The sequence below is a fragment of the Rhinopithecus bieti genome, unplaced genomic scaffold, assembly GCF_001698545.2.
Source record: "Rhinopithecus bieti isolate Rb0 unplaced genomic scaffold, ASM169854v2 scaffold_19652, whole genome shotgun sequence".
In the NCBI taxonomy this organism is placed as follows: domain Eukaryota; kingdom Metazoa; phylum Chordata; class Mammalia; order Primates; family Cercopithecidae; genus Rhinopithecus; species Rhinopithecus bieti.
In genome coordinates, this window is record NW_016809913.1 from 2,124,109 (window position 1) to 2,147,813 (window position 23,705).

The 23,705-nt window shown below is 45.8% G+C and overlaps 1 protein-coding gene across 2 annotated transcripts in view; it reads left to right on the forward strand.

The window, feature by feature from the left end:
* The window catches only part of ASIC2 (acid sensing ion channel subunit 2), a 1,151,120-nt gene that overhangs the window by 1,067,438 nt on the left and 59,977 nt on the right, over positions 1 to 23,705 (forward strand). For both annotated transcript variants that reach the window (XM_017890960.1, XM_017890961.1), the window contains exon 3: positions 14,464 to 14,591. In XM_017890960.1, the coding sequence (XP_017746449.1) occupies positions 14,464 to 14,591 (128 nt within the window). The remainder of the gene's footprint in view (positions 1 to 14,463; positions 14,592 to 23,705) is intronic.

The window sequence follows — 23,705 nt, forward strand, 5'->3', positions numbered from 1 at the left end:
TCAAACCAAGAAGAAACATTGAGGAAATAGACACAATGGCTAACAGCACAAGATATAGAGCCAGGCTGCTTGGGTTCAAATCCCAGCTGTAACACCAGCTGTGTGACCTGTGTTACCTCTAAAATGAAAATAATAATATTATCTACATTTATAGGGTTGTTGGGAGGATTGAAGTACGTTAATATTAATGAAGTGCTTAGAAAAGTGCCTGGATGATATTAGACACCACATAAGCCTTTTGATAAATAAAAAATAAATGAAGGAAGCAGGAGAAAACATCAAAACACGTTAATTAAAATTCTCAAGAGAGATAAGGGATGATACTGCATCCATAACCACAAGCATAGGATGCTATTAAAAAGCAACTTTCAGAGAAGAATAAATTAAATGTAAAATATGTTTAGGCCAGGCGCTGTGGCTCACGCCTGTATTCCCAGCACATTGGGAGACTGAGGCGGGCGGATCACGAAGTCAGGACATCGAGATCATCCTGGCTAACACAGTGAAACCCCATCTCTACTAAAAATACAAAAAATTAGCCTGGTGTGGTGGCGGGCGCCTGTAGTCTCAGCTACTCAGGAGGCTGAGGCAGGAGAATGGCGTGAACCTGGGAGGCAGAGCTTGCAGTGAGCCAAGATCGTGCCACTGCACTCTAGCCTAGGTGACAGAGTGAGACTCCATCTCAAATTAATTAATTAATTGATTAATTAATTAAAATATGATTGCAAACTTTTTTTAATCCATAGAAGGATTGGAACAGAGGGCATCTCCCAAAAAGGTAAAACAAAAATACAAATACATAGAAATTGAGAGAAAAATATGAAAATCAGAGGGTCCATCGAGGAAGCTATTCTAGAACATCCTATTACTAGGAGTTCTAGAGTAATAAAACCAAGAGAATGGAGAAGAGAACATTGTCAAAGGACTAATATAACAAAAATGCTAAACTGAACTACGTGATTGTCCAGATGGAAAAAGCTCACCGAGTCTCGTCTGCAATAGCGGCAAAACAAAACCCAGTCCAAGACACATCCTGCTGAAATTCAGGCTAACAGAAATAAAGACAAAAATCTTTAAAGTTTCTGGAGAGAAAAATAGTCACATACCTGGGATCCAGAACGAAAATGACCTAGGACTTCTCAACAGAAGCAACCAAAGCCAAGTGACAATGGCAAAATATTTTCCAGTTTCTGGAGGGGGACAGTTTCTTTTCTAAATAGAATTCTATACCCAGCAAACTACAAATGAAGTGTGAGAGTAGAATTTGGTTTCCCAAAAAATGTTGAATTTTTCAGGAAGTTATTGGAGAATGAGAAGGTAAATCAAGGATTGCATAAGATTCCAGAGACAAGGATCTGGCCTAAGAGAATTTCCTGATGAGGATGAAGAGAAGAACCAGGACGACAGTTGCACAGGAGGCCTGGAGAGCATTCCATCCAAACTGGAGCAGGAAGATGTTGGCTCCACAAGGGATGGCCCTTGTGGGTCTGCCTGGCTGTCCTGAGAGGCATTTTATAGCTCTGCCATAGAGTCTGGGATTTCTAGTGATGGGTACTAGCAAGCCATACAAACCAACAAGGAAAAAACAAGGTAAAACAAAACAAAATGGAAAAAAAGAAAAACAGGAAAAACAAAATATTTATTTCACAAGAAAGAGATCAAAAACATTATATACTGCAAGGCTGGGCTGTGCATAATATTTACAGAGTCACGGTTATGTAAAAGCTGGATACTGATTTAACCAAAATATCATATCACTATATTTGGAGGGTGAAAGGAAAGGCAGCATCGTGGAACACATCATCTAAGAAGCCTACATCCTCATCTTCTGTGATTAGGTAGGAATCGTGCAGATAATATAATATGATTGTAGATGATTCCTACGTGGTAGGAATTCAGTAGACAGGATCTAAAATATTTTAAAACCAAGAAATAACTCTCAAGCAGTTGACATTCATGGAAATATGAAAGTAAATACCAGAAGAAACAGCTAAAACAGTTGAAAGTTGTTGCTTCTGAGAAGTAGGACTCGGGGGTAGGAAGAGGTGGAGCAGGAAACTGCTGCTTTTCATTAAAAGCCTTGCAATACCACTTGATTTTAAATTATGTACATATATTGCTTTGATAAAATAATAATCAAATTTAAAATCATCATGAATTTTTAGCATAGCTGGAAGGCCTGAGCAGCTATCACGGGTAGCATGTTTCTTATCCCCCTTTACAAATGGGGCAGAACAAGCGTGGGTGGTGATGGTTGCTATGGCTTCTCCAACATCTCTGCTCCCAGGAAAACCCCTTGTCATGGTGCCAGGTCCTAAGGACCTTCCCAGAATGACAGGAGCAGGCTCCGGCCTGAATTCTGAGTGTCCAGGGCACAAGAACCTGCAACAGCCAGCTGAGATGCTAGGCTCACTCTCAGAGTGGTCCTCTGTGCTGGATATGGGGTCTCAACAGGTATTTGAGGACTCTGAAGAAATGATGCCATAAATCAGAAACACCATTGGAGGCAGGTATCCATTTAGCACGAGAAGCAGCCTGACTTTTTTTCATTCTGGAAAGATGTGCGTAATGCACATGCTAAGTGTGATGCAGAAAATACGTGTGTTCTAGTTAAAACTCCCAGCTGGTGCAAGGGTCTGAGGAGAACAGCTAGGAAGCAGATGAGACAGCTCCAACCTCAGACCTCATGTCCCCAACTTAGTAAATCTCAACTGCACACCTACTGTGTGCCAGGCACCTCAGTGATACAGATAAAGGGCCCAGTCCAGGTTTTCAAAGTTTATAATCTAGGGAATATCTGAAGGGCTCTTTTTAGATGGCAGATGGAAATTTATTCACCCAACAGCTTTCATATAAAGTGTCTAAGGAGTACCAGGCATTTGCAGTCTGTTTGGGGAACATGTCAGCAATTAAGTGTCACCAAGCGCTGTGATAGATAGAAGATAGATTGAGAACCTAGGAGGGGATAGTCAGTTCCAGAAAGGAGGGGACAAGGGTATCTAAAGGGAGGCTTTAGAGAGAAGTTGACCTTTGGTTTTAGTCTCAGGCCTGTTTGCCAGGTTGCTGGGCAGCATGTGGGAGTTAGAGGAAAATCTGAGGACCTGGAGAGCTGAAGTCCTGAGCAGAGGGAGGGGAATGAGGAGCAGAGGCCAAGAACAGCCTAGAGTGTGCAAGGGCATCTGCATCTATGGAAGAGACCTGGGGTTGAAGAGATAGGTAGAGGCCAGATCACCAGGGGCCTGTGTGTTCTGCAAAAGCGTAGATGTTCTCTTGGGAGTCCTGCTAAAGTGTAATCCTCTGACCAGCAGCATCAGCATCACCTGGGAGCTTGTTAGATGCATAGAATCCCTGCCCCCCGCAACCCCAAAGTCTGTGTTGCAACAGGATCCTCCAGGAGATTTGTGTGCACATCCAAATATAAGCAGCTCTGATCCAGACCACTACCACTGCTCCCCACCATTTGGAAGAATGAGGATGTCTTCTTAACATCAAAATATTTCTCAGGCATTACCCCACATGAAAACTCTGGTGCTTTTTTAATTCATTGAGAGAATATTGCATAACAAAAAGTTGCTATGAATCCAGTAATGCTTTGGATGATTTTGAATTCTACAATCACATCACAATCTATATACATGAGCCACTCAGCAATCTGGTTGTACCTAACTTCCACCATCGGTGTGTGTAAACAGAATTTTTACAAATAGAATCTTAATCATCCACCAACTTTCCCTACAATTTTAGATGGTTTCTGATGGCATTTCAAGGGTGATAATCTCCTGAGCACCAGTTATCCACCCAGAGTCATGAGCCTTCTTATCAAGTAATTTATAATCTCTGAGAATGAATGCACTAGGAAAACTCATTATTTAAAGAATCCTTCAGATAAATATTTTGGTAATGAGACTAGCCCCAACTCCACACGCGGTACTTTCACAAATATATGTTTTGCAAATATTCTGTTTAGCAGGAATATGCAACATTTCTCAGTTGCATAACCAAGACCTAACATTAACTATCTCCTTCCCCAAAATGGGTACATCACCCCACAATGTATAAGGTGCTTTCCCACATTCCATCCACTGATGCTCATACACCTCTATGATGTAGACAGGGCAGTTCTAGTCATTTAACAGATTAACTCATTTTAAAATGCCGTAAGCAGCTGGGCACGGTGGCTCATGCCTGTAATCCCAGCACTTTGGGAGGCTGAGGCAGGTGGATCGCCTGAGGACAGGAGTTCAAAACCAGCCTGGCCAACATAGAGAAACCCCGTCTCCACTAAAAATAAAAAATAAAATAATAAAATAAGAAACTAGCCAGGCATGGTGGTGCATGCCTGTAATCCCAGCTACTCAGGGGGTTGATGCAGGACAGTCGCTTGAACCCGAGAGGCAGAGGTTGCAGTGAGCCAAGATCACGCCATTGCACTCCAGCCTGGGCAACACAGTGAGACTGCATCTAAAATTCTCTAAAAATACAATAAATATAAAATAAACTAATATAAATAAATATATATACTATAAGTGTATATGTATACATATATACCTTCATATTATATGCAGTAAGCAGAGACATTGAGTCTTTCCCACAACCTCATGGCTAAGAAGTATTAAAATAGAATTTGAATCCACATCTTCTGATTTGGTCCTCCTTGGTTTTTTCCACGCAGAGCTAGTGTTCCTTAAAAACGAAAAAAGAAAAAAAAAAGATTGCTTTGGGTAACACTCAGATCAACAAAGTATAACATGTTTTTGCTGCAGGATGTCATAGGGTCTTTAAAATACTAGTGTGCTCCATGGCTCTGCAGGAGGGGCTGAAGTTTGCAGCCTTCGCCAAACTCTTGTGGACACTTGATAACATCTCCTGGATCACCAGCCGTTGGTAAGAACACTGCTGCATCACACCGCCACCCAGAACAGACATCATTGCAGTCCATCTCGCATGGGGACACAATGTTGATGTTTTTCTTCCTCCAGAAGTTTGCCTGGCTTCCAGATATCACCTGTGAGCAATCAAGCATGAGCTTCCCTGTTTTCGTGTTGATTTCGGATCTTCTTAGCTAGGGACGCTGCCTTACCGTGCCTATCTGCCAGGGAAGGGTTGGAGAGGAAGGACAAGATACACATTGCCCAATTTTAGATAGGCAGCAATTTGTGAATTCTTTGTGCTGTCTTTAGAAAAATCAGCCTCTTCTGACTTGATGTGAGCTCTGAACAGTCACATCTATTTTTTTTAAATCTATTTTGCAGGAGATTAAAATGAGAAGCAGTGAGGTGAAGACATTTGCACACGGCCCCCAGCTCGTAGAGTTTTACAGCCCAAAGTAACCTGAGAGATCAGCCCCTACTTCATTTGAACAAAAAGGAAACTAAAGCTCAGAGGCAATATAACTTGCCTGAGGTCACACAGCAATTAAGTGGTGGGGCTAAGAGTCAAACCCAGGTCTCTGTGATTTCAGAGCCTATGTTTTTCTTGATGCACTTATCTGCCTTTCTTCCCTGGCCTTGGGCTTTCCCTGGATTTCTCTGGTGTGAGCAGGGGAGCAGGGTCTAAAATGATACCTCTGGTTAACTTCAAACAGCATCAGCAAGCCCTTTCCACCAGGATCTCAAGGCTGGGGCTGGGACTCTGGTCCTTGTTACTATCTCTGTCCCACACTCACTGAACTCCTAACATGAAAGAACAAAGGCTGCTGAGCCCACTGCAAATTAAACTCTTCTTCCCCATCCTTCCCTGTCCAGCTTGGAACTTTATCAGCTTGTCATCTGAGACCAATGTGGCTTCTAGCCCACTAACAAAAGGCAGAGGAGGGTGAGGAATCTAGAGGCCTGAATCCCAGCCACTACCCATCTGCCACCTGCCATGTGGCCCTTGGCTACTGTCTTCTCTATGAGCTTCCATTTTCTCATCTGAAAGGTGAAAAGTTAGTTAAATTGTCAAGGGATCTCGTAGCTGCAAAATTCTACGCAGCCGTGAGTCATTGGCCCCGGTATGTCCTTTACTTTCTATGAGCTTTGGTTTCTTTATCTGAAAAATGAGCATGATGTAAAAAAAATAAAATAAAATGTAATGAAATGGAGATATTGACGCCTGCCTCAGGACAGCTGGGAGGAGCCAGCAGGATCAAGTCTGTGAAAACCCCGAAGCTTACCGTATGTGTGCCAAGATTGTCTTTCGCCATGACCCAGAGGGGATGCAAAGCTCAGCAGCTCAGGGTCCCAGCCTGCAAAGTCCCAAAGGACCCAAACCAATGAAGAATGTGGTGAGTGATGCTAGAAAGGCACAAAGTATGTGAGCAAGGCCACATGGTAGGGGGCAAAAAGCACAGGCCTTGGAGCCCAGCAGACAAGGGTTGGATTCTGGATCTGCTTTGTGTGACTAGGGCCAGCTGACCTCTCTGAGCCTGTTTCCATGTATGTAAAATGAGGGCACCTACCTCTAAGGGTAACTGTGAGGTGTTAACGAAATGGTCAGCTGGCCTCTGACCATATCCCCTGCCACTCTGGCCTCCTTGATGTTCTTGAAGTGGGCCCATTGTGCACCTGTTCCAGAGCCTTGGCACTTGCTGTTCCCTCTGCCTGGAACACTTTCTCCCGGGTCATCCCATGGCTCGTTGCTCACTTCATTCTGGTTACTACACAAACACCATCACCTTGAACAGGCCTTTCCTGACTCCCAGCGAAGAGAGCCACACTTGTCCTGCCCTTCCTCTGCATCACTTCTCCTGGCACTTCTCTCTGCCCGCCTGATGTTACAAGTGTGCCTGTTCATTGCCATCCAACACCCTCATCTGAACATGAGTTCCAGGAGGACAGAGACTCCACCGTGCTGTTGGCTTCACTGTGCTGGATAGGGGTATCCACAGGTGTCCAAGGACTCTGGAGAAATGATGCCATAAATAAGAAACACGCTTGGAGGCAGGTATCCATTTAGCAGCCAGAAGCAGCCTGACTTTTTTCATTCTGGGAAGATGTGCTTCATGCACACACTAAGTGTGATGCAGAAAATATACATGATTTAGTTAAAACTCCAAGCCAGCCAGGCAAGGGTGCAGGGCCGGTGGCACGTGCTCATGGTAGACATTCAATGCATAACTGTCCAGGGAGTGAGGGAACGAATGTGGACTGCTGTGAAGCATCCAGCTCTGGGTCTTGTCCTCAAGAAGGTCAGTTCTTCCTTTCTGTTTCTATGAACTCCAAAGCAGCATCTCAGGAAATGCTTTAGGGAAATAAGAAGAAATAAGAAAGATGTTCCTATATTTCAGAGAGAGTTTCTCTCTTTCTTGCTTTCTCTCTCTCACACACACATACACTAGTACACGTCTGCACGCACACACACACAGGCACACACACACTTTACAGTCCCCTAGGGAATGCAGAGCAGTGCCACAGCAGCTGCTTGACAGTGGCAGCCAGAGATGCCACTGCCGGGTGTGAGTGGCCCAGCTGCTGATGAGCCAAGCCCCTCCCCGTGCCTGGGTGACACAGGGACACTCCAGGCCCATTTGTCTGATGATAGGTAGCAGTGAGGTCCAAAGGATGGGCCTGAATAAACAGGTCCCCAGGGATTAAGCCACATGATTAAATGAGCAGCAGAGACCGGAAAGATATCAGCCGCCCAAGACAGGAATGCCAACCACGGCCCTTCAGGGAATGGCCCAGGCAGGCTTTGCTGCCCCTGCCCAGCCCCCATGCACTTGTCAGCCTCTGGCCTGAAGTCCCTACAGAGCTGCCCACTCACTGGGCTGCAGCAGGGGTTCTGAGCTGGCTCAGCAGGTTTCATGTGGACCCAGCTTGGCCACAAACTCCCTGTGAGATCCGCACAGATCCACCTGCCTTTCAGCATCTCGGTGGCACATCTGTAAAGCAAAGAGGGTGGGATCCTGTGTCTCAGAGGTGAGTTTTGCAATCCTGTGTCTCAGAGGTGAATTGTGCACATTTGTTCACTTCACCAAGCATTTTTTAGTTCCTACTGCATGCCAGGCACTGTGATTATAAACATAAATAAACATTGACCCTGTCCCCAAGAGGTCTCTCAGTCTTAATAGAGAGGGAGTTGGGATCAAGTGTGAACATGGTAAGTACTAGACATTGGGGTACCGAATGGAGGGAAAATGTCAAGGAGGTGGCGAGTGCAAAGATGGGTAGAGGGTAACCACATGGAAAACAAGAGGAAGGGCCAGTCTACATGGAGGGACCAGCATGAGCAAAGAGGAACATAAAACAGCATCTGATCCCCGTGGATCTTGTAAAAAGCCAGAAATACTGAATTCATGATGATGATGGTGATGATGACACTGCAAATTGTTGAGTTATTAAGCTAAACTCTGTGCTAAGAACTTTCCATGCAGTGGCTCATTTAAGCCTCGCAACAGCTCTATGAAGAACAATCCATTTTTATGTTCATATCCATTTCAAAATGAGAAAAATTAGGCTCCAAGAGATTAAATAACTTGCTATAGTTCACAGAACTGAACTAAGCTTCAACTTGCCTGACCCCACAGCCCCAAGCATTTAATCAATTTCTCCTAGGCTTTCTCTGGTTCTGATGCTCCAGGTCCAAGAGGTCTGCATTTCTGCCTCTCTCAGAAAGTCTGACTCACTTGTCTAGGAAACAGGCACACTATCTCTGGGGAGATCCTTAAAGAGGTGTCGAGTAGAAGGGGCAGAGCTAGGACTAGGGGACAAAATCTATAAGCAGGCAGTTTTCAACCAAAATAAGGGTGAACTTTCAAAACCATGAGCTGCCCCTTCAGGGAGGGAAGTCTCTATCCCTATGCACTTGCTCAAACACAATGGCCATCCTTCCCTGTGTGGTACCACAGAGGGGACTCCTGCTATCTCTCAGGAGTTAAGTGAGAGCCCATGGGAGATCCACCAATCAGGAGCCAAGCAGGGAAATCAACAGTACCCTCAAATTGAATACTAAAAGGAAAAATTAATCAAGGACTGTTAACAAAGGCATAGGCAAGGCTTGGGAAAGCAATACAGGAGGGTGCAGCATCCTGGGACTAGTAGCAGAGAGAGCCATTACCACCCCTCGGAAAGAAGGAAAGAAGCTGGTGTCAAAACCCAGAGAGAGACACTGTGAAGAGCTCTCCCTCCAGCCCCCAACCCAGAGCTGTGACCTTCCAAAGTGACGGGCAGCTAACCCACAGTGACCCAGCAAATGGAGTTGAGAGACTAGACACCTCAGCCTGACTCTTCTCTCTCCCTCCACTTTCCTACCTGGCCCGCCACTGACTGATCCCAAGCCAGAGGGCAAGGGAGTCCATCAAGACAGTCTCTGCAAGTCAAACCCGTAGCACAGAGAGCAGGGTGGAGAAGCACTGGGGAAGAGGATGCAAACAGAAGCTATCCCACACCCACACAAGGCCCTTGCTGCACTGTGACATGCCCCTTATATGGCTGGCCATTGTCCCACCCACTCCTCTGAAGCTGTCTGGGGAGCTAGGGTTCCCTCACTCAGCCACTGTTATAAAGCCATTTTTGTCCAAAGCAAGATTGCTTTGTATCAGCACGTTCACTCTCTGAGCTCTGAAAACTCCGCCTAGCTATTCAGATAAACTTTTCTTCCTACTTCTTTCCAGTGTTTATTTATTTGGCATGTTTTCTGTAACTTGCCAACATGAAAGATTTTAGCTTCTTTTATCGTGATGCACTTTCCCTGCCCCATTATGCATTCTGCCCATTGCTCCTGCCTCTTCCTACAGGGCTCCCATATCCTTTCTGCATATTCAGAAAATGCACCTCCCTCCCTGGCCAGGTAGATCTCACCTTGTACCATCTATGGCCAAGCTCTTGGAAAATGCTGGGAGACTGTGGCTTCTGCAGGTTGAACTCCATCTTACCACACTCCTCTTGGTTCAGCATTATCTTTCATGTTATGTTGTCTGGGTTTCAGCTTGGTGCCAATTAACAAGAACTCCCATGTGCATACTGTCTACATACTATGTATGTAGTAGCTTTCCCTTTCTGTCTGCGTGCTCTCTCTCCCTCTCTCTCTTTCTGTCCTTAAATCCTGGTGTTCATGATGTGTAAACAAATCATTCACTGCCCAGGAACCTACACTCTTTGAAGGAGCTTAGCGTTGAATCAGTTGCCGATAAGACAAATATGAGGATGTGAACGATTCTGTCCAGCACCAATTTGAGTTGTTACTATCAGGGCGGTCACACTGGACCTACAATCAGAAGGGCCACTCACTTGGTTTAACGCTCTTGAGATTGCTGTCTTGAAAATCTTTTATTTTTTAATAGCAATGCTTACTTTTATAAATTTTTGACTTTTTTTTAACAAGGGGTCCTGCATTTTCATTTGGCACTGGGACCCACAGGCTATGAGTGCAGTCCCAGTTATTGTTACTGTTATTGTTGCTGTGTTGTTGTTGTGTGTGCAGCCCCACCTGCATCCCAGCAGGTGAGCACTCCTGAGTCATGGGGTGCTGGCATTTACCAGTGTCCTCCAGAACCTGTGCAGACTCACAGCTGCCCAGATACAGCAGGGAACAGCAGACACAAGCAAGGGATACTTCCTCACTCATTTCTACCATTCAACAAACATTTATTGAGGCCTGCTCTGTGCCAGCTACTGTGTTAGGGACATTAGGGGTGATATCAAAGAAAAAGATATCCCATGCCCTCAGCCCCCATTCAGAACTCCAGAGATATGAATTAAGGCATCTGCTCACACTAAATAAACCACACTCCTGGTGGAGTAGAAAGAGTGCCACATTAGAACTCAGGAGACCTGGCTTCTAGCCCCTGCTCTGCTCTTGACTTGCTGTGTGACATTGGACAAGTCACTTCCCCTTCCTGGACCAGATCACGGCCCAAAGGCAGATGACCTCAGACCTTTATCAGAATTTCTGGAAATGCAGATTCCTGGTCTCCACCCCAGAGTAACTGAATCAGAATTTCTGGGAGTGGATCCCAGGAAGCCTCACCCTAGCCGTCTAGGAGATTTTAACTTGCATTCTAGCTTGGGAACCTCCAAAGTGGATGATGTGAGGTTGCCTTAGCTCTAACAGTCTACATTTGGTAACTTCAGCTCTTAAGTTGGGTCTTCAAGTCAACACTGTGCCATGCCCAGGAAAGGGAAGAGAGTGAGGCAGGGACTGGAGTGAGCTGCTCTTCACTACCAACCTGGAAAGCAATCTTCAGAGGGAAGCCAAGGGCAATTCTGGTAAGAAATAGAAAGAAATGCATCTGGAGATGTGCAAATAGGGCTTTGGGGAAAGCAGGGTAGAGGATCTGGAACTAAAGTCGTGGTTTGACCACGAAGACACACTGATCTGCTGCTCAGAACCCTGCCCAAACTACCCAGGACTCCAGAAAAGGGCCTCTCCAGAGCACCTGCTTAGGAAGGCAATATGGCGGAGTCCTTGTCACCCCCTCAGCTCTGGGAGGGCTGTAGTCTGCTCATAGCTGGATATTCTAGAACTGTGCTACCCAATAATGTTTCCAGTAGCCGCATGGGGCTATTTAAACTTGAGTTTTAATTAATTAACAGTAAATAAAATGAAAAATTCAGTTCCTCAGTCACACAAGTCACCTTTTGTAACTGGCGCCTACCATGTTGGGCAGCACAGGGAATACCACATTCCCATCTTAGCAGAAAGTTCCACTGGACAGCAGTGTTCTAAAGAGAGAAGAAACCTTACCTATCACCTGTTCCCACTCATGTTCATCCAGCCACTGGGTGTTTGTAAAAAACGAGGCTACTTTAGGATTTTACTCTTGGCTACAGCTACTGCTGCTTTCAGAATAAGCTAGCACCTCTTCCAAATCCGAACCCAGTTCGATTAGCCTTGGGCGGTTCTCACTAAGAGAGGCACACCAGGCCTGTTTGTTTTGCCCATTACTCATGCCATTTCTGACAGGAAGGCTTCATTTCTCATTTCACCTGTAAGCCACAGGTCCTCTCCTTTGAGCCTGTCTTACTGGCTGTAAGATTTCTTAAGCTCAGTTGTATAGCAGGCACACACGGCCTCAGCTAGCTCTCGAAAACAAGTTCTGGCATCTCTCCTGTTCCCTCCCATGGCTCACTGAAGGAGCCTTCAGTTCCTCCCAGCAGGGGCATCCCTGTCATCCCAACAGCCCTCCACACTCACTCACCCTTCTTCCCCATCTGAGTCTGTTTCTCAGGCTCCACACTCTCCTCAACCCCCGTCTTGGGCAGACTTTTGAAAACACAGCCACTGAAAGATGATTATTCAACCGCCTCCTTCCATCCAGTCCTCCCTCTCCTGAAGTCCTCCTCCCATATCTAAAAAGCTTCCTTGAGGCTCCTTTTGAGGGCCAGGCCCTGGGTTTGGTGACAGGGCCCTGGACTGAATAAGATATGGTCTCCTCTCTTGAGGAATTCACCATTGATGGGAGAGATTGACACAAAGCCACTGGCATCCAGGAGCATAAGGATAGGAGTTTGGACAGGGTGATGCTGTACAGAAACCACAGAACAATGACTGTACTGGAGAGAAGTGGGATGTGTTTGTAGATTGTCTGGATTCGCTCCCACTCCGTGAACCGTATCCAAAAGAATTCCTGGCTGAGGGTCTCCTCGTCTAAATGATGAAGGCCCTGCCTACCCTTCCCTAGGGCCCTGTCTGCCTACTAGGCCTTTCTTTCCATGCAGCCCCTGGCCTTGGAATTCTCACCCTGCTCCAGACCCCTGCGCCTACCTCAGTCAATGGCCCCCACCCTCTCCCTAGGTCGTGCCCTTCCCATGGCTGGCCCCAGCCCTTCCTTCCCAGCCACTCTGTTCTGTACCAGCTTTAGTGTGTCCCCAAACCCCCTCCCCCAGCCGCAGCCTGAGTGCTGACATGTCCTCCCCCTCTCCATCCCTGACCCCCAACCCCATCATCATCTTCTCTCATTCCTGCATTCATCCATTCTCTCCCCATTTTTTTCTTTGAGAACATTCCTTGATTTGGACTCTAGGCTGGCCTTGTCCATTCATAAGTGATTGAGGTTTAACCCATAAATCTCATTTTCTCATCTCTAATTCATTCATTAGGCATCTCCTGAGTGCCTGGTGTATGCCTGGCCCTATGAAGGAACTTTGAGGTCCAGAGAGACAGCCCAGAACTTGGCCTCAGGATGCTCCAGACTGCTGGAGGAAACAGTTAAAGGCTCATCATGACGTGCTATGGCAGGGGCTCCAGCGGGCAGATGTGGAAGATACAACAGAGCAAGGGAAAGAGTTGCTTTGGGTGGGGTTGGGGAGCTGAATCTTTGTGACAAGTGGGAAGATGGTCAGGTGGACAAAGTAGAAAGACACTCTGGGCAGAAGGAGATGCATTTGTGCAGAGTGGGGACCGGTGATGCCCAATCTAGGCAGCCCCGCATGGTGCCACGAGACAGAGGTGCTCAGAACAAGGCTAGGGAAGAGGTGGGTAAGGAGCCTGGGGTCCTTGGAAACATGGGAGGGAGTTACACGATTTACATTTGGAAAGCTCATTCTGCAGACTATTTGGAGAAGGTAAGACAGAGAAGGGGATCTGGTAAAGGCTTATACAGTCCCATAAGTTCATTTTCCACCTATTGTGAGCACTAACCATTTAGGATGATGGCTCTGCACCGCCCCCAACCTCCCACTGCCAAGGGCCATTTCTTCTGCCAATGGAAAAAAAAAAGGAAGCTTCTCTTCTACTTGGCCATTGCAGCCCCAAGGGGAAACACCTTGGCATACAAGAAGGCCTTGCATTTTTATTCCACTGCTGCGTCATCATGTTTTCTTCCTCCTGATGTCCTCACCTTCAGCTCATGACTCAGAAGAAAAGTTAATCAATAAAACAAAGGAGTTTGACTCATTTTATAATCCCATTCTACAGATTTGGCAACTGAGGCAAGGAGTTGGCCTGATGAAGTGACCTGAATTTGTTTCCCATTGCTGCTGCAACAAATTACCACAAATGTAGTGGCTGAAAACAACACAAATTCATTATCTTAAAATTCTGGAGGTCAGAAATCCAAAATGGATTTCCCTAGGCTCAATAAAATCAAGGTTGTTGGCAGGCCTGTGTTCCTTTTGGCAGCTCTAGGGGAAAACTCATTCCCCCACATTTTCCTGCTTCTAGAAACTACCTGCATCCCTGGGCTCATGGCTCCTTCCTCTGTCTTCAAAGCCAGCAGCATAGCATTTTTCCATTCTCTCTCTGACGGTGATCCTCCTGCCTCCCTTTCACAGGAACCTCTGTGATTACATTGAGTCCTACTTCCATAATTTAGGATAGTCTCTCCATCTCAAGAGCTTTAACTTAATCACACCTGCAATATCTCTTTTGCCGTGTAAGGTAACCTAGTCACAGTTTCCGGAGGTGGGGACGTGGACACCTTTGGAGGCCATTATTCTGCTTATCACAGGGCCTTTTCAGCATCCTTTTGAGCTTTTCAATCCCAGGACTCCATGAGCATCTGTTGTTACTGACCCATGGCTCTGTCCGTCTTTGTTCTTTCAGAGGAAACGACATTTGAAGCAGGAGTGAAAGTTCAGATCCACAGTCAGTCTGAGCCACCTTTCATCCAAGAGCTGGGCTTTGGGGTGGCTCCAGGGTTCCAGACCTTTGTGGCCACACAGGAGCAGAGGGTAAGTTCCCTGGGCTCCCCGGATTGATGGTCCTCAACCTCCCCTGACCCCCTGCAGAGGCACAAGGAGGAGAAATGGAATTCCTACTCAGTCAAGGGCTTTACTGTGAAACTGGAGAAAGGTGTTGGCTCACCTTCTTCACCAGTTCTCCTGTACCACCTGTTGGTTCCTAAAATTGGGCATGAAGGAAACCCGGCTCATTTTTCTTTTCACCAAGCTGGTTGGGTTTTTTCTTTTCCAGACCATTCTGTTACAGTTGACTTTTTGCACAAATTAATTTAAAATTGGCCAGGGGATGCTAAGGGAAACTGCTAACCAGGGTTTGATATGTTTCATCACTTGTGTTAATACAATTCAAAGCAGCCTACAAAAAGAAAAGGGGTGGAGGCGTCCCTCTCCCATCACAGAGTTTAAGTGGAGCGAGCCCTTGTTACGTGGGCTCCTGCTTGCTCTCTTTGATAGAGCGCTGGGGAGGGGACCTCACCCGTCCAGCTGGGCCTGCTGCATCAATTCTGTCTGTGGGTGGAGGGAAGACGGGCACAGCCTCACGTCTGAAGTGAGTCTTACATCTCAAAAGGGAGACCTTCGCAAACTCTCAGTAGGGAGGCAGTCTCAAAGCAGGACTGCAGAGAGAGATGGACTCCGTTTCTTTCTCTTATCTCCTGGATACTTGTTGCCTGGTTTTCCTAGAATAAAAGCTGGGAGGGAATCCTAAACGAGATCATCTAAGACAAGTTTCTGGTGGAGACCTTAGGCAGAGCTAAGTCAGTGAGTAGTGAAGGCACCTGCTCTGGGGTGTGGGAAAGGGAGACTCAGGGAGAACCACGACGGAGGAGCAAGGAAAGTTACATGCACATAATGAATGAGCTCAGCTTGCTTTTAAAATGCAGATGGACAGGCAGCCTAGGTGAGCTGAGAGCCTGAGCTACTAGCCTAGGTGAGCTCCTGAGTAGTGTCAAAAGTAAACAAAGCTAGACATGGGTTGACATGGTGAGGGCAGATTTTAATCAATTATATACTTTTGCAATAGGGAAGAGGGTGCAGCATGAGCTGAACTCAACCCCAATTCATAGAGAAGGCCTGGGTGTTTCAAAGACAGAATGAGAGAGTGGGTAGAGGCAACAGCAAGGGCTTGAGCAGCAGAGTCAGAGAAGTAAAACATCACAAAAACCAGGAAGGGACTTGGGTGCTGGTCCCTGTGAAAAACATCTGGATTTGCTAACTGGTGCTTATTGAAGTAGTTAGGCTCCTACCTTCCCACAGAGACAGGGAGACAGGGGCCCTATATTCAGGTGTTGGCTGGAACAAACAGTAAATTCTCTTAGCAGCCTCGAGTTTCCTCAGGCAGGCGCTTTAAGAGGGGATAGAGGCATTCTAGGGATGCGGTCTTGAGCTGTAAGAAACTGTGCTAGTGTTTGTTCAAGTCTTCATAGGCCAACCAAGGGTGAGGCTTAGAAGAGAAGAGGGCCCAAGAGAGCCTGGCTAGAGTTTGGTCAAGGAGAGAAAATCGGTCAGCACTCCCTTCTGTTGTAGGAGTAAACCCACATCCCTTCAAAGAACCAGGTACAGGTTAGACTCATCAGTATGTGTATAAATTCTGTGACTATCTAAAAGTAAATTTTAAATTAGTTGTCCATGGCAAATCTGACTTTGTGGCTTGTTGAATGTACCTACCCCCACTGTCATGAATTACTTACTTGTGTTGACATCTCTCTGCTATCTACATTGTTATTAGCAGGCAGAATAAGTGAACAGCATTCCTTGGAACCCAGTGTGTAACTTCTCCCCACCGCTGGTCAAGGGTGGAGAGGAGGAAGTTCTCTGTAGGCTGCTATTTTTCATCAGCCTGAGAGATGTGCTTTTTCTCCCTCAGTCCTGGCTGATCTTCCATTAGTGAGATGGAAGAAATTTCTGGGCTGGGTGGGAAGTTAGAGCTATGACTTCTAGGAAGCCCTAAGTTTCTCTTTCCCTTCCCAATATGAAACATGAGGACTCCCCTTGGTGAATAGGATGAGGAAATAGAACATATTCCCAGCTTTGGAGGGCAAATTCACTGTTAGCTTTGAAATGTGTTCTCAGAAAATCAGCCCCATTCATGTCTGTATTTTCATGATTATTATAACTAATAAGATATTTGTTAAACATTTTACAGTCTTCAAAGCATTTCTGCATCATCTCATTTCATCGTTTCATTTATATTAATAGAGAAATACAAAAACACATCCCAGAGCTAAATCTAATAATACATTATATTTACATGTATATAAAAGAGCATATTCATAGGAAATAAGACTTGAAGGAAATCAGCCAAAATACCCACAGTGGGAGAATTATGAATGATTTATTTTCTTCTGTGGGCTTTCCGTCTCTTTCATGTTGTGACTTTGTTCTATTTATTCATACAGCAAATGTTTGCTGAATACCTACTATGAGTGAAGTGGTAGAGATACAGTGATAAACAAAACAGACCCAGTCTCTGCCCTTACAGAGCCTGTAGATTAGTGGTTTCTTTAACAAAGGAAAAAATAATGTTAAGTCAAGTATATTTTGGGGATTTAGCCCCAGCTGTATGATCTCATTCTGCGAGTATGCAGACCTATCCAGTTGATCCTGGTCCTCAGACACTTCATTTCATTAATTGTTAAAAGGCATATTTGTGTTCACATTTTAACATTTCTGAAATAAGGATTTGTTTTACAATCAATTAAGTCTTAAAATTACAATAAGCAGTGTTTGTTTTTCTTTCTTGGTTATACATAAAATCATGGTGCATCTTATAGTATATGGGATATCAATAAAATGTAGCAACTACATTGCTATCAATCCAAGATTCTGCTGCTTTGGCTCAAAGTTTAAGGAAACTGCAGGAAGGCCAGGGGTGACAAGTGGTAGGAAGCAGAAAGCCCTTTCCTGGAAGATTGGTGTGAATCATGCTAGGAAAATTGACTCCAGAGTAAGAGCCCTAAGAGGAACTAGTGGCTTAAAGGAATCCTACCATGAGTCTTTGTATACATGGGAAAGTCTTTTTGCATGGTGAAAATTATCTCACCCATGCATAATTACACACACACCACACCGTTCCAAATGTTTTAAATTTTATGTTATTGTCCTAAAGAATATACTCTTGGGCTGCAACCCAGTCCAAAGATTGCTTTCTTAACCTGCATTTGCCCTAAAAACAAATAAGCAAAAGTATGCCTTGGCTGCCTTCCTAAACAAACTTGAGAAGTGCCCTGCTTACCTCAGTTGCTGTAGAAGCCCCTGCACACTCCCAGGACCACCAGAGACAAGTAGCTGGATAATATGCTGGAAGCAGAAATAGAACCCTGGGAGGGGTAAAAGAATAACAACAGTTCCTATCAGTGGAGCACATGCCACCTGCCAGGCATTATGCTGCAGGGACGCTTGAGGCGCATTATCTCATTTAATCTCCCACAACAACCCTGCAAGGGAGGTACTGATATCTCCACTTTCCAGATGACAAAACTGCACGGTTAAGTAACTTGTTCAAGGTTGCATAGCTAAGGGAGCAGCAGGGTTGGGCTTCAAGCCCAAATCTGCCAGGTTCCCACACCCATGCTCTTTCTGCTCTGCCACACTGCACAGGTGTAACTCAGGAAGACTCTCTGGAGAGAGCACACAGGGAGCTAATCCAGGGAGAGACTGGCTGGCAGGCTGGTCTTTTCCCATCACAAGCCCAAAGAAATAAGGCTACTTGGTACTGTGGAGAACAAATCAACCTAGGAGCCCAGAGGCCTGGATTCTAGTCCTGCTGTGTCATGGGACTTTGGATAGGTCATTGCCATCTCTGGGCCTCAGTTTTTCCACCTGTAAAATGAGAGGATTCCATGAGACAACCTCAAATGACCTCTAGCATTCACCACCTGGGAGTCCCTGCCCCTGCTCACTTAAGGACACAGGGATCACCAGGAAGTTTGGCCGACAGCAGTTCTGCACCCACTCCCTGCTCTGTCAGCTGGCTGGGGATGCTCATAAGGTAAATTAGGACAAGGTTGTGAGACAAACGATCTCCCCAGCTCTGGGAGGCAGAACTTAGGCTCCTACTGGAGAGAAGCGGGAGCTGGGGTGGAGTCGCCTAAAACTCTAGGAGAGAGGCTCTGGCTACCCTCCTTGGTAGTACCCCTTCCTCAACCCACATCCACAGTGGTCACAGCACTACCCAACATAACACCCTTACATTCCAGGGTTTTCTGTAACTTACAAAAATCTAAACCCCTTAGAACGGCTCTGGAGTCCCTGCCCAGCTTGGCCCCTGCTCACCTCTCCAGCCTCCTCATCTGCCTGTGGTTGACCAGCATGGACCCTACATCCCAATGATGCAGAACCATCCACCAAACACCCCATTCTCTCTGATCACTGCCTCTGTGCATCTGCTCCCTCTGTTCCCTCTGCCCTTCTTTGTCTCATCTACCTGGCAAAGGCCTATTCACATTTCCAGATACCACTCAAAGGTCATGGCCTTTAAGAAGAACTTTGCTGTCTTATCCTGCCACCTTCCTAGGAATAGTTAGCTGCCCCATGCAACATTTTGTGCATTCATTTATTCCCTCAGCAAGTACTCACTGAGCACTGAATGTGTTGGGAAAATTAAGATACGCAAGACCTGGCCCCTGTCTTGGAGCACTCACAGAATGAAGTGGAGGATTGGGCATTTTTTATCACACTCCTAAGGATACAAAATTCCCATGTAGGCTTACTTCATGTGAATCGCTGCTCCTGACACCTACCTCTCCAGAACTGCCTTCTTTTACCTCTCGCAACCCTTGTCTCTTATAGACTGGGAGCCCTCTGAGGGCAAGGATTGTGTCTTTTGGATTCTGTGGCCCCAGTGTCTTGCTTATAGATAAGTTCCATAAATGTGAGTTGTTGGAAGTACAACTGGATAATCAATCCAATGTTATACTCTAATGCTCCCCACTGCCTCCTCAACTCACCTTTGCCAACTGTCCCATTAAAAACCTGCGCTGAAGGCCCTTCCTCTTGAGGCGTTGAAGCCAGGCTGTGATGGATGATATAGTCATATCGTTTCTGGGTTAGACAAGCTAATCAAAGCAAAAGCTCATGAAAGGGGTCAGGGCTAGGGATATAGATCTGGAAGCCATCTGTGTAGATAACAGTGGATGAACAGATGAGAGAGCCAGCACAGAATTCTGGAATTCAGGGAAAATTAAATGAGTGAGCAAATATACGTGAAACTGCAAAGCTGGGATATTCATGCGGCATGGGGACAGGACTAAACTGTCTTCAATGTTGATATCACCAATCAGACTCTTTGCTCAAACCATGATTATTTATTTATTTATTCATTCATTCATTCATTTATTCATTCATTTATTTTTGGAGACAGAGTCTTACTCTGTCACCCAGGCTGGAGTGCAGTGGTGCGATCTCTGCTCACTGCAACCTCCACCTCCTGAGTTCAAGGAAATCTCGTGCCTCAGCCTCTGGAGTAGCTGGAATTACAGGCTTGTGCCACCACACCCAGCTAATTTTTGTAATTTTAGTAGAGACATGGTTTCACCACTTTGACCAGACTGGTCTCAAACTCCTGGCCTCAAGTGATCCCCCCACCTCTGCCTCCCAAAGTGCTGGGATTATAGGTGTGAGCCACCATGCCTGGCCTTCCAAGTCATGATTTGCTATCAGAAGCCTTTAATCATCTCCCACCCTCTCTTCAAAGAGCCTGGTGGTGATTCTTGTTTTCTAAGTGTTGATCCATGTATTCATCCAATATTTATTCAACCACCTTGCTTGTACTTCTCGGTGGTTCTGCGAATGAATCTAGAGATTCTGGGCAATCAGTTGGCCCACCATCCTTATTGTTCAGGAAATTTCCTGGAAATCATGGCCCTGGGTTTATATTTGACAGCCTCAGAAACACCTTGGAGAACCAGGGTTGAATGTCACTGCCCATAGGCATCCCACTCTCACCAAGAACCTCTTTCACTACCAGCTGGAAACCACCAGGAATGAGAAGGTTTCTACCCCACAACCTAGACTTTATATCACTTGAGCTGTATCTAAAGTGCCCTGAGAATGCCTACCGTCACACAACACCTTGCATCTAACTGCTGCCTTTCTAGCCTGTTTAGACTATAATAAAGGCAAATAAGAATACTTAGGTCTTGCCAGCCCTAGTTAGGTCTTTGGCAGGACCAGTTGGCTCCTACAGAAGCCTAAGCCTCTGCCTCTGGTGTAAGTTGGCCACATTTCCACCATTTGGAGGGAATCCCGCCATGGCTCACAAGAAGAAAGTATCCCTCACCCCACCCCTAAATAAAAAGGCCCAGCAGCTTGGTGGGATGCCCACTGCCAGCTTTTGACAGCTCCTCTCAAGCTTCCAATTATAACTTCCTAAGTGCCCTTCAAAAGGGAAGACTCATTTGTCAATCTGACAGCCAAATCCGTGGTCCTTAATATCCATGTTTCACGGAGCCCATTAGAAATGGAAGCTTGCCCAGTTGGTTTTTCTCAAGGCAGAGGAGAGAATTTATTACACATGCCTTTAGTGACTTCCAAATGGCCAAAGATGGAGCCACATAAATATGGAAGCATCCATTTCCACCCCATCAAAGCACTGGAGAGGTGCCATGAGGTAAGATGGCCCGCTGTGTAGACATTGCATTCACCATCAAGAGGGTACACTGTTTCCCATGAACAGCGCAAGAATGAGAATCAATTAAGCATCTGCTAGCTTAGCTACTTAATCACTTGTTGCCACTCAGCCTCTAAAGTAGCAATATCTTCAGATCCCCAGACGATTTTGCCAAGAGTAAAGCTTTCACCATTTTTTCCTGCACAATATGAGCTTGATTTTATCAAGGTGGACTTGACAGCAGAGGATGGGGGAGGAATGAGAAGGATTCTTCAAAGAATTGTTGATTGGCTAGGATGAGCTGGGTATTGTGCTTAGCACTGTTGGGGAATTGAAAACTGAATCCCATAAAAATATACTCCAGTCTTACGAGGACATAAAATTATTCTTTATCTTACCTCCCCACTACCTTGCAGCCTCTTCCTCTCCTTGCCTTCCTAACAAAGAGTCACCAAAAAGTTCTCTATCTAGTCAGTCCCTGATGTCAGTTACACACAGTCAACTGCAGCCTGAAAATATTAAATGGAAAATTCCAGAAATAATCAGTTTTCAGTTGTGCACCATTCCGAGTGGCGTGATAAAATCTTGCACCATCCCACTTCATCCCACCCAGGACGTGAATCAGCCCTTTGTCCAGCGCATCCACACTGCGTACATACACTGCCCACCTGCTGGTCACTTAGCAGCCATCTCAGTGATCAGATTTACCATCAAGGTATGGCAGTGCTTGTGTTCAAGTCACCCTTATTTTACTTAATCATGGCTCCAAGGAGCAAGAGTCATGATGCTGGCATATTGTTATAATTGTTCTATTTTGTTATTAGTTATTTTTGTTTATCTCTTACTGTACCTAATTTATAAATTAAACTTTATCAGAGGTATGTATGTATGTATAGGGAAAAAAACGTGATACATATAGGAGTGGGTACTATCTGCAGTTTCAGACATCCACTGGTGGTCTTGGAACGTATTCCCATGGATAAGGGGGGCCTGCAGTACTTGCTTATCCCTGCTTCTTCATTTCCCTTTTTCTTGCCAGTCCACCTCCAGCACGCCACTGAAACTTTTCTTTGTCAAGGTTGCTCATGAGATCTCTTTGGCTAAACCCAGCCTTTGTTGACAGGGATACTCCTCAGTCTTTGTCCCACCTGGTTTCTCACCAGCAGGTGGACTGTGGCCCACACCCTCCCTGAGACACTCCTCTTCACTCCTGTCCAGCTTCCTCTCACCTCCCTGCCCACTCTGCCTTGGCCCCCTTCATAAGCAATTCTTCCCCTGCCACCCCTTACCTAGTGGCACTCCGGGTTGCTGTATTGTCCTCTCCCAGGTTATAACGTCCTTTCCCACCCCAGCCCGGACCTTTTTCCTGAGCTCCAGACCCAACATTCCAGGGGCTGCCAAACTCCTCACTTAGAGTCCCATGGACATCCCAAATCAATAGTCAAAATTAAATTCATACTCTCCCTGTCCCCACACCTGCACTTCATAATTGATGCTCCCCTAGATTCAAAACTCTGTAAATGGCGGGAGTGCAAATCCCCATTTGCTAGTTGTGGAACCTTGTTTCTCAGTCTCTTCATCTGCAAAATGGGGATAATGCTAGTTCCTACCTCAGAGGGGGACTGGAGGACTAAGTGGGTTCATACATGTAATACCCATAGAACAGTTGGCATACCATAAGTGCCTAATTGATGCTAGCTGTTATTATCCCCCACCCCAGACACTACTTTAGTTCAGTTCCTTATGTTTTTTCACCCAGATAAGAACAACAACTGCCTCACTGGTCCCCCCAGTGCTCACTCTGTCCCTCCCCAACCCATTCTCTGCATCAACATGACCGTTCTAAAATACAGCCCTGCTCCTCTCCCTCCCTCATGAACCACAGAGTGAAGTCCAAGAATCTCTTCATAGACCTCTCTAGTCTAGCTCCTGCCTCTCTTTCAGTGGCCTCTCACTCTACTCCCCCAGCCTCCCACACAACACCCCAGCGATATTAAACAGAGCCCTCCTCCCAGCATTGCACACTCTCTCCTCGCTCCCTCTGCCAGCAACACCCTTCCCACCCTTTCATCACTCACTTGTATGTGTCCTTCCTCCAAGATTTAGTGCAAACATGGCCATACCAGAGTATTATGTGGAAATCTCTAGCATAAAATGTACACATTATAACCATCTGTTTACTTATCTGTCTCCCCTGCCAGACTGGGAACTCTTTGGGGATATGATTCTATCATACTTCTATTCTTTATATTTTACGTGGTGACTTACATATACAAGATGTTCAATAAATTGCATTGAATGAAATGAATGAATAAATAAATGTGAGAGAGAGGACTTTACCATGTCACAGCCTGCTTGAGACCCATTAATGTCTTTCCCAACCCATAAAATAAAGCCCAAATTCTACCTCCTGGCTCCTGCCATCACCTTTTCCAGTGGTTATATCTCACTGCCCTTCAGCACCCAGCCCCCCCATCTACATGCAGCCCCACATAGAC